This window comes from Argopecten irradians, chromosome 4 (genome assembly GCF_041381155.1).
Source record: "Argopecten irradians isolate NY chromosome 4, Ai_NY, whole genome shotgun sequence".
Taxonomy (NCBI): Eukaryota; Metazoa; Mollusca; class Bivalvia; order Pectinida; family Pectinidae; genus Argopecten; species Argopecten irradians.
Window position 1 is genome coordinate 43,776,482 of NC_091137.1, and position 16,125 is coordinate 43,792,606.

General features: G+C 35.3%; 1 protein-coding gene across 1 annotated transcript in view; it reads right to left on the reverse strand.

Moving 5' to 3' along the window:
- Positions 1-6,855: 6,855 nt before the first annotated feature.
- LOC138321784 (RNA-binding protein 33-like) overlaps positions 6,856-16,125 on the reverse strand; it is a 42,646-nt gene continuing 33,376 nt past the window's right edge. The window contains exons 12-16 of the mRNA XM_069265753.1: positions 11,564-11,705; positions 10,596-11,197; positions 8,791-8,907; positions 8,130-8,218; positions 6,856-7,847 (exon numbers count right to left, since the gene is read on the reverse strand). Coding sequence (XP_069121854.1) covers positions 7,799-7,847; positions 8,130-8,218; positions 8,791-8,907; positions 10,596-11,197; positions 11,564-11,705 — 999 coding nt within the window. The 3' untranslated portion in view covers positions 6,856-7,798. The remainder of the gene's footprint in view (positions 7,848-8,129; positions 8,219-8,790; positions 8,908-10,595; positions 11,198-11,563; positions 11,706-16,125) is intronic.

Consider the following 16,125-nt stretch of genomic DNA (forward strand, 5'->3'; position numbering starts at 1 on the left):
CAATATACTGATGTTCCAGAAACTCCGTGCTGAGCCACTGGTATATAAAAGGTGATGATAATTCAGACATGGCTGAAAGTCAATATCAAGGATATCAAACAATGATCTAAAAGTTCTCTGAACACTGCATTATGTTTCATTGTTACATATTTCCAATATTTTCTTCCCAAGAAAACAAAACTTAAATCTAACCAGGTAACCAATCATATCTTACCAGGCAACCAATCATATCTACCAGGTAACCAATCATATCTAACCAGGTAACCAATCTTATGTAACCAGGTAACCAATCATATCAAACCATGTAACCAATCATATCAAACCAGGTAACCAATCATATCTTACCAGGCAACCAATCATATCTTACCAGGCAACCAATCATATCTTACCAGGTAACCAATCATATCTAACCAGGTAACCAATCATATCTTACCAGGCAACCAATCATATCTTACCAGGCAACCAATCATATCTACCAGGTAACCAATCATATCTAACCAGTTAACCAATCATATCTAACTAGATAACCAATCATATCTTACCAGGTAACCAATCATATCTAACCAGGTAACCAATCATATGTAACCAGGTAACCAATCATATCAAACCAGGTAACCAATCATATCTAACCAGGTAACCAATCATATCTAACCAGGTAACCAATCATATCTTACCAGGCAACCAATCATATCTTACCAGGCAACCAATCATATCTACCAGGTAACCAATCATATCTAACCAGTTAACCAATCATATCTAACTAGATAACCAATCATATCTTACCAGGTAACCAATCATATCTAACCAGGTAACCAATCATATCTAACCAGGTAACCAATCATATCTAACCAGGTTAACCAATCATATCTAACCAGGCAACCAATTATATCTAACCAGGTAACCAATAATATCTAACCAGGTAAATAACCAATCATATCTAACCAGGTAACCAATCATATCTAACCAGGTAACCAATCTTATCTTACCAGGTAACCAATCATATCTAACCAGGTAACCAATCATATCTAACCAGGCAACCAATCATATCTAACCAGGTAAATAACCAATCATATCTAACCAGGTTAACCAATCATATCTAACCAGGTAAATAACCAATCATATCTAACCAGGTAAATAACCAATCATATCTAACCAGGTAAATAACCAATCATATCTAACTAGGTAACCAATCATATCTAAGCAGGCAACCAATCATATCTAACCAGGTAAATAACCAATCATATCTAACCAGGTAACCAATCATATCTAACCAGGTAAATAACCAATCATATCTAACCAGGTAACCAATCATATCTAACTAGGTAACCAATCATATCTAACTAGGTAACCAATCATATCTAAGCAGGCAACCAATCATATCTAACCAGGTAACCAATCATATCTAACCAGGTAAATAACCAATCATATCTAACTAGGTAACCAATCATATCTAAGCAGGCAACCAATCATATCTAACCAGGTAAATAACCAATCATATCTAACCAGGTAACCAATCATATCTAACCAGGTAAATAACCAATCATATCTAACCAGGTAACCAATCATATCTAACTAGGTAACCAATCATATCTAACCAGGTAACCAATCATATCTAACCAGGTAAATAACCAATCATATCTAACTAGGTAACCAATCATATCTAACCAGGTAACCAATCATATCTAACCATGTAAATAACCAATCATATCTAACCAGGCAACCAATCATATCTAACCATGTAAATAACCAATCATATCTAACCATGTAACCAATCATTTCTAACCAGGTAACCAATCATATCTAACCAGGTAACCGATCATATCTAACCAGGTAACCAATCATATCTAACAAGGTAACCTACAACATCCAACTTAATATCCAATTATATCAGATAGCAATGCAATAACAATTTTAATAGTAAATAAACACATGGAAAAAGATACTGCACTTATTACACAAATTATACACATGAAACTGTTCAAAGTACTCTCTGTTATATTAAAATATTCTACTGTACCCTGCAGGCTGTAATAAGTTTTCACACTTTAATATTTAGATACCAGTTCTTGTCAATAAACACCCTTCAACAGGGTGTAGTGTACTTACTACTTCGAAATCAACTAAAATCATCAGTGACACAATTTAAAGCCTGGGTACATTAAGATTTGATTTAAAATCCTAACATCACAGACACTGTAAAATCTCAGTTATTCATCATATAAACAAGTTTAATAACTTGGTACCAAGCCGTAGGGTTATTACAATGAAAGATAAAACATCAATAATATTGATATATTCTTTAAATAATACTATTTAACTGAGAGTTAACTGTGTCTGTGTACAGTGAACCCGCGATAATACGGCAGCCGATAGTCCGAAAATCTGAAAACTCAATATCCGGATGGGAACACGTGCATCATGGATTTTGGATTTGATTAATGATCAGGCAATCTGGAAAAATCCTAATCTGGATGGTTTGAGCTTAGGATGCAAGTGTCCGGACTATCGAGGGTCCACTGAATATATTGAATACCACAAACATGTTGGTCTGATTCTGCACAAGAATGCAGAATCTGAATTTAAATCTTCAATAACGACAAAATACTCTCATGTCAACTGTACAGAGGTTACATGATGAACACATTTTGTAAAATGTATAAAAATATTGTAGTCTACAAATGACAAAAAAAAAAAAAAAATTAAAAAAATAGAAATATACACATCTGTGAAATTAGAAGTATCAAAATCATAAATGCCAAAATTCAGCATGTATCCGTATCCACAAAAAATAATTCTGCATTCTCAAAATATATACATATATACATGCCATGTGTAATCTTAAGATATTTGTTTTAAAAAAATCACTTCATAGACAAAACACGTACTTACATGTCATAATTGATGAATTTTATTAAACATATCCCCAATACACTTCTTGTAATAAACTGACGGATATTAACCAAAAAAAAAAAAAAAAAAAAAATTAAAAAAGAATTCCGTCCAAAGGGCAAATGTTTCTATACATCAAAGTCTCCGGAGACTTATAATAACCATACAAATGTTTCTATCTTCTCCAGGATACGGCTAAGAATTGTTACACCAATGTTCTGTACATTATATATAAGGCTGAAAACTACACACTGGCTACACATGTACAGCTAGACCCGGAGACAACAGTCGATCAATGTTCTGTACAATATACGGATGAAAAATAAACACTGGCTACACAGCTAGACCCGGAGACAAAAGTCAATCAAGCTTTTTGTCTGTGAAAGGCCAGTGTTTCTGCACAAAATATTGGAATTTAAAACCAAGTTTTGGGTCAGTAAATCACTTGACAAAAACTTGAAATAAAGTTGATGTTAAATATTACACAACAAAGTTCATTAAGGTAATTAAAGGTATTATGGACTAATCACTGTAAGACTCTTGGTAGAGAATAAAAAGATATTGTAATTCAGTTTTACATACATCACCTTACAATGCTAGAATGGTGTTTGATAGGGAAAATCGATAAAATCTATCACTTTATACAGAACATGAAAGAGATGTTTCTTTTGTATTATATTTGTCTTTGTATACTGTGAAAAAAGCTTACAAAAATGTGTTTCAAGTGAAAAAAAATATATATATCTATATTTAGATTTTATCTAAATGGATAAAAGAACTGCTTGAAAAGAACTCGAGATGGAAAAGAAAAAGTGTGGAAGATTGCCAGCTCTGATATATGCACCTTTCAAAACATTATCACAACATGAAAACAGGTTATATCTTGATCTTCAAAATTTCATCATCAGTATTATATATCCAAGCTATACAATCTATACTTTCAATATTATCAGGAAAAAAAAATAGAATTCCATGGGGGGGGGAGGGGGGAGGAGGAAGGATAAAACAGCTTGCAATTTGTGATCCTATGATCTTACCAACTTATCTAGACACACAAATAACTCCTTACTTAACCAGTAACTTTTTCTATTAGGAAACTAACAGTGCATCATTCTACTGTTTTACCACCATTGAGAACTTGTTTTAACATAATCCTCATGTCAAATGGATGCTTATTTTCTAAATTTAAAAATAACAGCATGGAATCTTGAAAGAATAACAGCAAATAGGAATCTATCTAAAATAGAAAATTAACATTTAGAAAATATATATTTAAAAAAAAAAAAATAATAGTATTAATAAAAAAAAAAATGGTCTTGAGCTGGCAAATCTTCCACTAAGCTTTCAAATTTATCTTTTAGTAATTATCTTGTCAACATTTTTTTCTTTAACTTTACTGGAAGGTTTACGATTGCTATAAATGGTAGGGAGGAAAAAGAAAAAAAAAGAAGAGGTAAAACGTACAGATCTTTCTTTTAAATGTAAAAAAATGGCTGGTTACAAATTTGGTATTTGGGATCGAAAAAAGTATCGGATTAAGGACAGATTAAAAATGTTTATGATAGAAAATGAAATGATCAATTAATATTGCATATAATACTGTGAAAATGATATGTTAAATGGGTAACTGGATGAGGGTAATAACAGGGCTTTAGGGAATACGGGGGCAATACATTTATTTGTTGTGAAGATAATGGATTTCAAGGTTTAGAATTTGAAAACAAGATTTAATAAATTTTATCTATGGAAATTGTATATATAATCTGACATGATCACGATGATTCAACGGATGATCATAAAATGATTAAGATGAAATATGAAATTATTGATATGCCAAATACTCCTTCTAGAAGTATCTGAAATGAAATTATACCTAAGTCATCAGAGAAATGATAAATCTGTATTAAATATGATTCTGATAAATCTGTAATATATCCATACCCTGACATACTCCTATCGTAAAATACCACTTTGGAATTTGTTATAAGTTGTTGTGATTCTGTAACTATGAATTATGTACAAATGAATCTTGTGAATAACAGCATCATATGAATTAGCACATCCTTGAACAAACACATCCAATGCTAGCTGTACGAAACTAGCAATTCATTGAACACATTCCCGATTAGCTGGAAACATCAGCTGGCCTGCCATCGGTCTGCTGTTAAATCCTCCATTTTTCTTGAACATGTGAATTCGTCTTTTCTGTTGTTTATTTCAATCAGTAATGAAGATTCCATTAGAGTTCTTTACTCGGACTCTTGAGATGATTGTGTTGCTGAACTTTATCCAACCTTAGTGAGACTCAAGGTCCACCTACTTGAGGACTTTTATGTCTGAAGGCTGTCCATTTGGTCAATTCTTCATGTCCTCAAATCAACACATTTAGGATGATCCAACCTAGCATCCAATGCAGAAACCACAACTGTCTACCAACAGTTATGTATTTCAAGGCTTCCTTCCATGCTGCTGCCTACCAGCAGTGAACCACTTCACCAACATGTACATTTGATCACTGGATACAAGGCACTCCCGACAATTCTTATCTCTGATTTCATGTAGGAATTACATATTTGTTCACTATTGCCTTGAGTATTCACTGAAGTTTGTAATTAAGAATATGTGATCTCTAAAACAATGGTTTGCACCATATAACAACTCAATGCATATCAATGTCAAATGGGTTGGTTTGATGGTTTGACGACTTCTTCAAATCGTTGATAGTTCTTCTTCGAGATCATTGATTGTTTTTCAAAGTGTTTTGATGGAAAATTCCAGGATCTTTGATAGACTTTCAGTGCATAGTTTAGAGAATACCCCAGAATCTTTGCTAGGTCTTGAGTGGATGCTAGGTCTTGAGTGGATATTGTTATGAATATCCTGATGTCTCTTGACACTCCTGCAATGGTTCATGGAACCTTTAAGAGCTCTTCAATGGTATTATTTAAATAGCATGACCCAAACTTTGCGATGAAGATGTCCATATTTAGGGTAAGATGATGTCTGAAGATAGCTCACTGTACTTAAAATTGCCAATCATGTCATAGTCTTGTAAGCCAAGTCGCCCACATTTGTTGTTTTTCAGACCACTTGTGATGGAGACATCGCTGGCTGGGATACCCTATGCAGCCTACTGCTGATTTGGACAAGTTGTGGATTGTCAGTTTACTAAAATACTGATATTGGAGTTTGATTTGATACTTCATGTAATATCTCACAGATAGTTCTTACTTCTATCCCTACTGATTCTTAGGTTTAAAACAACAGCAATACCAAACCTAAGTCGATACTATTGTCTGACCCCTCTACATTTAACAAATAATTGTTCATTATTATTTACTGAAGCCTTTAATCTTCAAATTATATAAAATTGGAAAAACTAGAAAATATCTGACCATATCCACTAATAAACAAAAACTGTTTGTATTGCTCATTATCTATCGAAGCTAATACATAAATCATGAAACTTTGATTACGTTAGTTAAAGAACCCTAACTTAAAGAAAAAAATCTTTTAATATGTGATTGTGTAATCAACTTACAAAATCATTCAAATTCTGAATAACTGACTTAAACAAAAATATTCCACCAGTTTTGTTGGAAATCATGTTTGTTAATTATATTCATGATAAAAATAATTTTTTGTTTTGTTTACTAAGAAATAGAAATAATGATTATGGAAACAAGAAAAGCCTTTTTTTACCAAAATTGCACTTTTCCCCTTAAAATAGAAAATTATTATGGTTTTAAATTAAAATAATTTCATTATTCATTACTTGTAATTAGACAAATATTATGGGGATTGATTTATACAAAACCAACCAAAATAACTCACAGACAAGTAGACTTGATGAAAATGTATGGTGCATTATAAAATTCTGATTTTAAGATTAAACAACTTTAAATATCACTTAAGAGAAGTTCTCTTGAATCAACTGATACCATCATTTCTTTAACTCAACTTTAACTCAACAGTGCCATGAGAAAAAAAAAAACCTTTTAGGGGGATTATAAATAATTTGCATATATACCAAAAAATCTAAATATATTGAGTTCTAATTTAAACAATCACTTCATACCAAATCTAAACCTCAAAATTTCTTAATTTTCTCTAGTTTTGATTATAAATTCTTTAAACTTTTGCAAATACATTACTTAATTTTCTTAGACTTATCAAATGATATGTGAAAAGATCCAATATCAAGCCTTCTAAAACTGCTATTAAAATAAATTTTACTCTGTCGCATTGTTTGTTTTTCGGTTGCAAATTACTAAATAACTACAAATCTGTAATTTTTCACACCATGATAATTCTCTTTAACAATTAACCATATATTGTTGTATATAAATAATACTTGAATTTGAAAATCTTAAACGCTACAAAAATCATCAATCTTAAGCTTTTTCTTCTCAACACAGTTAGTCTTGAATTTTATAATGCTTGTCTTATTAATTATCTTGCTATGATTATCTATTAAATTCCTCTACAATAACCTTATCCCCAGTATCAATCTACACCAACATCAATCTTGTGAGCATTTCATACTTCTAGACAACAGCAGGAAGATCTTTATCTCACAAAGTTTGTACTAAGCCGTGTACCAAAGGTACTGAAGCTGATATCTGGGGGAGCAACTTCAAGGGGAGAGTACTCCAATCATCAAATCATGTCTTCATCACATTGCTCCACTGAAGATGTCCTTTCAACACAGGAAAGACTTGCAAACATTTTTCTTTTTCTGAAAACTTCATCTTCAGCCTTCACAGAGTTCAACTATATTCAAACTTTGACGAACTAGACGTTTCAGTTTAAGCAACATATGATGCGATGTCATTTAATTTTTTTTTTACTGTTGAACTTGTGTAAAGCTGACTTGGCCAAGTGCTCTGTCTATTCTACAGTAGCTACATCAGACTGGGAGGTGTGTGACGTTGATATGAGATAGATCCAGCATGTGTCTGTAACATCACAACAATAGTCAAAATAAGTCTAGGGCAATAAGGAGTTTTAACATGGAAGAATAAATTTGATAGCAACTTTCTGAAAATTCCTCTCAATTGAAATTTATAATCATGAATTTAAATTGATATGATGCAAGCAAACCATACCATTTTGTCATAAAATTTATAAATACAATGTCATTATTACATGATGAACAGGAAAGGAGTGAAATTTTGTTTTCAAAAATACGGAATAATTAACTTCTGAAATGAAATTTGATAATTGACACTTGTGCTCACCTGTTGAACTTCTTGGTGAAGTTGGCAGCGCTGTTAACCTCGCAGAATGTCACAGTAGCTTTCTTCTGACCTTTCATTACCTGAATGTTCTGTAATTACAATCAGTACACACAACGAAATAAGACACCACAACAAACTTATTCTGACAAATTTACAGCAGTGGCAGTCTTCACATATCAATGACAAATATTCTTTCAACAGCATAAAAGCTTTACAGAGTTAACTCCCTTGTGGGCAGGTATCCATTGTAACGTTACGTCATTATTTTGCAAGCAAAATTCACATTGTTTTCTGTGAAAAGTATTATAATGTTATGCTCATAAGCACATAACGTCACAATCAAAACCTACCCGCATGGGCAGAAAACTCTGTCATATGCAAATACAGAATAAACACAATCATATTTTAATACTATACTTTTTGCTCAAAAACTGTTAAAATAGGATGACTATGAAAATACTTGTGTTAGCAATACATATCAGGTACATTCAAGTAGAAGACGTTGACCGTTGCCGATAATGCCAATACCTTATAACTAATTCAAGGTGTACGTGTTTGGCATAACAATATTTTTCAACCAAAGAGCATTAATTAACTTCTTCAACGACGACAAAAGGTGTTAGGAATGGACCTGTGCCTGGCCACGTTATCAACTACCTACCTCCACTTCTCCAATATCAAAACACATCTTCCTGATGGTAGCCTCCGTGGTAGATACAGAGAGATTGTCAATGGACACAATCGCAGACAAGGGAGGCGACTCTCCTACAACAACTCTCTGTCAAAAGAAAGTTACATAATCAAAGATCTAGACCAAGTGTATCAGCAACTTTCAAATCCAGAAAAAGTACTTATATTCAATAAACACCTTTAATATCAACTCATTCACCCCTGAAATTTCATAATGAACTGGTCTAGGTTTTGATTTAGAAGGGCCTAAATGTATCTTCAAGGGTGAATAATTTAGAAAGAAATTCAATCTGGAGCTCTAATATTGAAAAAGATAGAACTTCAGTCTTTGAAGAAAAAGAGAGAACTTCAGTCTTTGAAAAAGAAATAGAACTTCAGTCTTTGAAAAAAATAATAATAAAAAACAAGGACATAGTCATTCAGATCCCCCGCCAATGGAGATATCAAAGCTGAAGTAAGTTTGATTGTGGAGACTTATGTGTATGAAAAAAACCAGGAAAAAGGAAGTTGAGCTAAAGAAAGATGGAGTATAATTCAAGTAGAGCGGGGCTGCAATTGTTGAATCAGGTATACAGCCTTGACATTTATATTAGACTATATACACAAAGATGGGTGGAGTTTTGCAAAGTAACATTTACCATTTACCATGATATTTTCAGCAATGTTTCCATGGTAACGGAAAAAGTGCAAAAAATGAAAACCTAAAAATAGCAAAAGGTACTACTAGACCATAAAAAGAATGTGTCTATGAAGTTTCATGGAAATATCTCTGCTGGTTTTAGAGTTATGCTCCGGAAATGAACCTGCTACAAAAATATGATATTTTCAGCAATGTTTCTATGGTTACAGAAAAAGCACAAAAAGTGAAAACCTAAAAATAGCAAAAGGCACTACTAGACCATAAGAACAATGTGTCTATGAAGTTTCATGGAAATATCTCTGCTGGTTTTAGAGTTGTGCTCCGGAAACGATTCTTACACAAAAATCTGTCATTTTCAGCAATGTTTCCATGGTTACAGAAAAAAGTACAAAAAGTGAAAACCTTAAAATAGCAAAAGGCACTACTAGACCATAAGACTAATGTGCCTATGGAGTTCCGTGCATATATCTCAACCGGTTTTCCAGTTATGCTGCGGAAACGAACCTGGTACAAAAATATGATATTTTCAGCAATGTTTCCATGGTTACAGAAAAAGTGCAAAAAATGAAAACCTAAAAATAGCAAAAGGCACTACTAGACCATAAGAACAATGTGTCTATGAAGTTTTATGGAAATATAGCTGCTGGTTTTAGAGTTGTGCTCCGGAAACGATTCTTACACAAAAATCTGCCATTTTCAGCAATGTTTCCATGGTTACAGAAAAAGTACAAAAAATGAAAACCTTCAAATAGCAAAAGGCACTACTAGACCATAAGACCAATGTGTCTATGAAGTTTCGTGGAAATATCTCTTCTGGTTTTAGAGTTATGCTCCGGAAACGAACCTGGTACAAAAATATGATTTTTCAGCAATGTTTCCATGGTTACGGAAAAAATGCAAAAATGAAAACCTAAAAATAGCAAAAGGCACTACTAGACCATAAGACCAATGTGTGTATGAAGTTTCGTGGAAATATCTCTACTGGTTTTAGAGTTATGCTCCGGAAACAATTCGTACGGACGGACGGACGGAACCCATTTGGGCGGGGGTTAAAAAAAATCCTATAAAGTAAAAACATTTTAGAGCATTCGTGGATGATTCCATTAAAATATTCTGTGTGTCCGCAAGTAACTTACCCTGCCTTCCTGGTTCTGCACGACTTTTCTCTGACTAGCCACAGCAGATTTATTGACCACTGTTCTCTGACCATGTCCGCCGGGAATGGTAACCTGACGGCCATCCGTGTTAGCAGGTTTGTTCAAATTCTTCAACACAACAGTTCTAGAGATCACTTTTCCATGAACATCCTTTTTCAGAATGGTGACTCTCTGTTTTAAAACCATTTTACCTGAGTCCTTACTAGGGTTAGCATTCTGGTTGGCATTCACCTGAGAAGAAGGCATGTTGACTTGTCTGTTTTGATTGCATGGCTGAGAGTTCTGACGTACAACTGTATTGGGACGAATGTTATTCCCGGGACCAGTTGGCCTCGGACCCTGGGCCTGTTGAACTGCCCTTGGACCGGTGGGTCGGGGACCAGAGAATTGTTGTCTTGGCCCTTGCGGACCACCTAACTGTTGGGACTGCCGGGGGCCAAATCTCGGCTGTCCCATATTAGGGGCCCGTTGCTGAAAATTCTGGCCCTGGTTTTGACCTTGGCCAGCACTATTTTGCCTTTGTACATTGTTTTTCACAGCGGTTGATACTACACCCTTCTCTACATCTGCTATAGTCTTTCCTACAACAGATTTTAAACAAATATTGAACCAAAAAGAATATTAAGAGTTTCCATCAAACTTACAGTACAATAGTCTAGTTTACATAATGCTTTCAATTACAGGTGGTTACTGAATCTAAAATGTATTCACTACAACATAAGATTGCTGTTCAATAATCTTTAACATTTCTCATTAGCTTTTGTCCCATTCATTGATGTTTGATTTATCTATGTGAAAATACAATGATATATACAACAACTGCATTATTCATTTGAAAATCTAGTAGATGAGTCTTAATAGTAAAAAGCAAGCTTTAATGCCGTTTTTCCTACCCAATGAGCTTTTCTTATTAGTCTTTACACCCCAATTCAGATAGTTGTACTGACCTTCTTCTGCCAATTTCTTCGCCAGCTGTGATCGCCGTTCACCTGCTAAAGCCAGTCTCCTTGCTTCCTTGATCTTAATCACATGATCTCTCTTCCTTTTCTGTTCCTCTAGTTTAGCCTTTAAAACAGGGTCCAGGATCTCCTACAAATCAATCTAATATAGGTCTTTTGCTCCTTTTGTATACCTACATTTTAGTGCAATGTAAATGAGTTCCTCCTCCAATACACACACAATTTATTACTGTGAACAAAGTTATTTTCGCAGTGATTTTATTTTTCGTTTTTCTGCAAAACGGCTTATCATTATGATTCTACATTACTTGTGATTGAAACAATATCACAACAATTTATTTTCTTGATTTCCTTTCGAAACACACAAACTAAATCGATCTCTCTCGAAAATTATTAAGGTCTGTTTACAGAATACAGTTAATCCTTTTATGATATAATAAAACCTATTATGCACTCATTGTCACAATTTTGAACTACTTTGAACAACTTATTTTGCGTGTTATTAAATTTCGAATATTTCATGACAATAAGAAATCCCGAAAAATCAATCCTCATGAAAATGTTTCAAACACAGGTGGGGAAGAACCAAAGAAGTCTTGATTGCGTTATTAATCGCTGTGAAAAGTTGCAATGAAAGACAAGAGATCCCAGAGGGATCTTGGCGCCCACCAAAGATTGATCTATGTCTGACAAATGAAAGAGGGATCTTTTCTCTGCTTTTCAAACTTACAATTCTTTTTTCTGCTTTTCAAACTTTAAACTATCAAAATCCAAGATGGTGGTCACAAAATGCAATAGGCAGAACTAGGGTCCTAGAGGAACATACATATGATATTTGAGAACAATCCCTTCAATACTTTCTGAGAAATAGCGGTAACAAACTTTAACTATCAAAATCCAAGATGGCCACCGGTCGGCCATCTTGTTGACCGATCAGTCCCAAAATGCAATATGCACAACTGGGGTCCTAGGGGAACCTACATATGAAATTTGAGAAAGATCCCTTCAGTGCTTTCTGAGAAATAGCGGTAACAAACTTTAACTATCAAAATCCAAGATGGCTACCTGGCGGCCATCTTGTTGACCGATCAGTCCCAAAATGCAATATGCACAACTGGGGTCCTAGGGGAACCTACATATGAAATTTGAGAAAGATCCCTTTAGTGCTTTTTGAGAAATAGCGGTAACAAACTTTAACTATCAAAATCCAAGATGGCTACCTGGCGGCCATCTTGTTGACTGATCAGTCCCAAAATGCAATATGCACTACTAGGGTCCTAGGGGAACCTACATATGAAATTTGAGAACAATCCCTTCAATACTTTCTAAGAAATAGCCGTAACAAACTTTAACTATCAAAATCCAAGATGGCTGCTTGTCGGCCATCTTGTTGACCGATCAGTCCCAAAATGTAATATGCAGAACTAGGGTCCAAGAGGAACCTACATATGAAATTTGAGAACAATCCCTTCAATACTTTCTGAGAAATAGCGGTAACAAACTTTAACTATCAAAATCCAAGATGGCGGCTGGTCGGCCATCTTGTTGACCGATCAGTCCCAAAATGCAATATGCACAACTAGGGTCCTACGGGAACCTACATATGAAATTTGAGAAAGATCCCTTCAATACTTTATGAGAAATAGCGGTAACAAACTTTAACTATCAAAATCCAAGATGGCTGCCTGGTGGCCATCTTGTTGACCGATCAGTCCCAAAATACAATATGCACAACTAGGGTCCTAGGGGAACTCTACATATGAAATTTGAGAAAGATCCCTTCAGTGCTTTCTGAGAAATAGCGGTAACAAACTTTAACTATCAAAATCCAAGATGGCTACCTGGCGGCCATCTTGTTGACCGATCAGTCCCAAAATGCAATATGCACTACTAGGGTCCTAGGGGAACCTACATATGAAATTTGAGAAAGATCCCTTCAGTACTTTCTGAGATTTAGCCGTAACAAACTTTAACTATCAAAATCCAAGATGGCGGCTGGTCGGCCATCTTGTTGACCGATCAGTCCCAAAATGCAATATGCACAACTAGGGTCCTAGGGGAACCTACATATGAAATTTGAGAAAGATCCCTTCAGTGCTTTCTGAGAAATAGCGGTAACAAACTTTAACTATCAAAATCCAAGATGGCTACCTGGCGGCCAATCTTGTTGACCGATCAGTCCCAAAATGCAATATGCACAACTAGGGTCCTAGGGGAACCTACATATGAAATTTGAGAAAGATCCCTTCAGTACTTTCTGAGAATTAGCCGTAACAAACTTTAACTATCAAAATCCAAGATGGCGGCTGGTCGGCCATCTTGTTGACCGATCAGTCCCAAAATGCAATATGCACAACTAGGGTTCTAGGGGAACCTACATATGAAATTTGAGAAAGATCCCTTCAGTACTTTATGAGAAATAGCGGTAACAAACTTTAACTATCAAAATCCAAGATGGCTGCCTGGCGGCCATCTTGTTGACCGATCAGTCCCAAAATACAATATGCACAACTAGGGTCCTAGGGGAACCTACATATGAAATTTGAGAAAGATCCCTTCAGTACTTTTAGAGAAATAGCGGTAACAAGAATTGTTAACGGACGGACGGACGGACGTTAACGGACGGACGGACGGACGGACGGAAGGACGGACGGACGACGGACCACGGACGAAAGGCGATTTGAATAGCCCACCATCTGATGATGGTGGGCTAAAAATGCAGAATTAAGTTTCCCGAAAATAAATTGGTTTTGAGTCATAAACTTCACAGTTTGACTGTAATTAAATTTCTTATATAGGTACACCTAGTCATGCAGAAATTCTTTGCTTGATGACTGAAGAGTTGATGGTAAAATCAGACAGAAAATCACATGTTTCATAAATACATCACTTCCTGTGATCGAACATGAACATTAGGAGTTAAGATACCTCTGCCTTGGCCACTTTAGCTGGTGAGTGGTCGACCTTGTCTTTGTCTGTTGACTGTCGTTTACCTCTACTGATCACCTGAATACTCTGAATCTGTTGATTCTCCTCGGACAAACGACGGTTAAAGCTGGAATACAGTAATTACAAGGACATAGTCATTCAGATCCCCCGCCAATGGAGATATCAAAGCTGAAGTAAGTTTGATTGTGGAGACTTATGTGTATGGAAAAAAACAGGAAAAACCTAAAAATAGCAAAAGGCACTACTAGACCATAAGAACAATGTGTCTATGAAGTTTCATGGAAATATCTCTGCTAGTTTTAGAGTTGTGCTCCGGAAACGTTGCGTTATTAAATTCTTACACAAAAATCTAGCATTTTCAGCAATGTTTCCATGGTTACAGAAAAAAGTACAAAAAGTCCCAAAAGTTGCAATATGCACAACTGGGGTCCTAGGGGAACCTACATATGAAATTTGAGAAAGATCCCTTCAGTGCTTTCTGAGAAATAGCGGTAACAAACTTTAACTATCAAAATCCAAGATGGCTACCTGGCGGCCATCTTGTTGACCGATCAGTCCCAAAATGCAATATGCACAACTGGGGTCCTAGGGGAACCTACATATGAAATTTGAGAAAGATCCCTTTAGTGCTTTTTGAGAAATAGCGGTAACAAACTTTAACTATCAAAATCCAAGATGGCTACCTGGCGGCCATCTTGTTGACTGATCAGTCCCAAAATGCAATATGCACTACTAGGGTCCTAGGGGAACCTACATATGAAATTTGAGAACAATCCCTTCAATACTTTCTAAGAAATAGCCGTAACAAACTTTAACTATCAAAATCCAAGATGGCTGCTTGTCGGCCATCTTGTTGACCGATCAGTCCCAAAATGTAATATGCAGAACTAGGGTCCAAGAGGAACCTACATATGAAATTTGAGAACAATCCCTTCAATACTTTCTGAGAAATAGCGGTAACAAACTTTAACTATCAAAATCCAAGATGGCGGCTGGTCGGCCATCTTGTTGACCGATCAGTCCCAAAATGCAATATGCACAACTAGGGTCCTACGGGAACCTACATATGAAATTTGAGAAAGATCCCTTCAATACTTTATGAGAAATAGCGGTAACAAACTTTAACTATCAAAATCCAAGATGGCTGCCTGGTGGCCATCTTGTTGACCGATCAGTCCCAAAATACAATATGCACAACTAGGGTCCTAGGGGAACCTACATATGAAATTTGAGAAAGATCCCTTCAGTGCTTTCTGAGAAATAGCGGTAACAAACTTTAACTATCAAAATCCAAGATGGCTACCTGGCGGCCATCTTGTTGACCGATCAGTCCCAAAATGCAATATGCACTACTAGGGTCCTAGGGGAACCTACATATGAAATTTGAGAAAGATCCCTTCAGTACTTTCTGAGATTTAGCCGTAACAAACTTTAACTATCAAAATCCAAGATGGCGGCTGGTCGGCCATCTTGTTGACCGATCAGTCCCAAAATGCAATATGCACAACTAGGGTCCTAGGGGAACCTACATATGAAATTTGAGAAAGATCCCTTCAGTGCTTTCTGAGAAATAGCGGTAACAAACTTTAACTATCAAAATC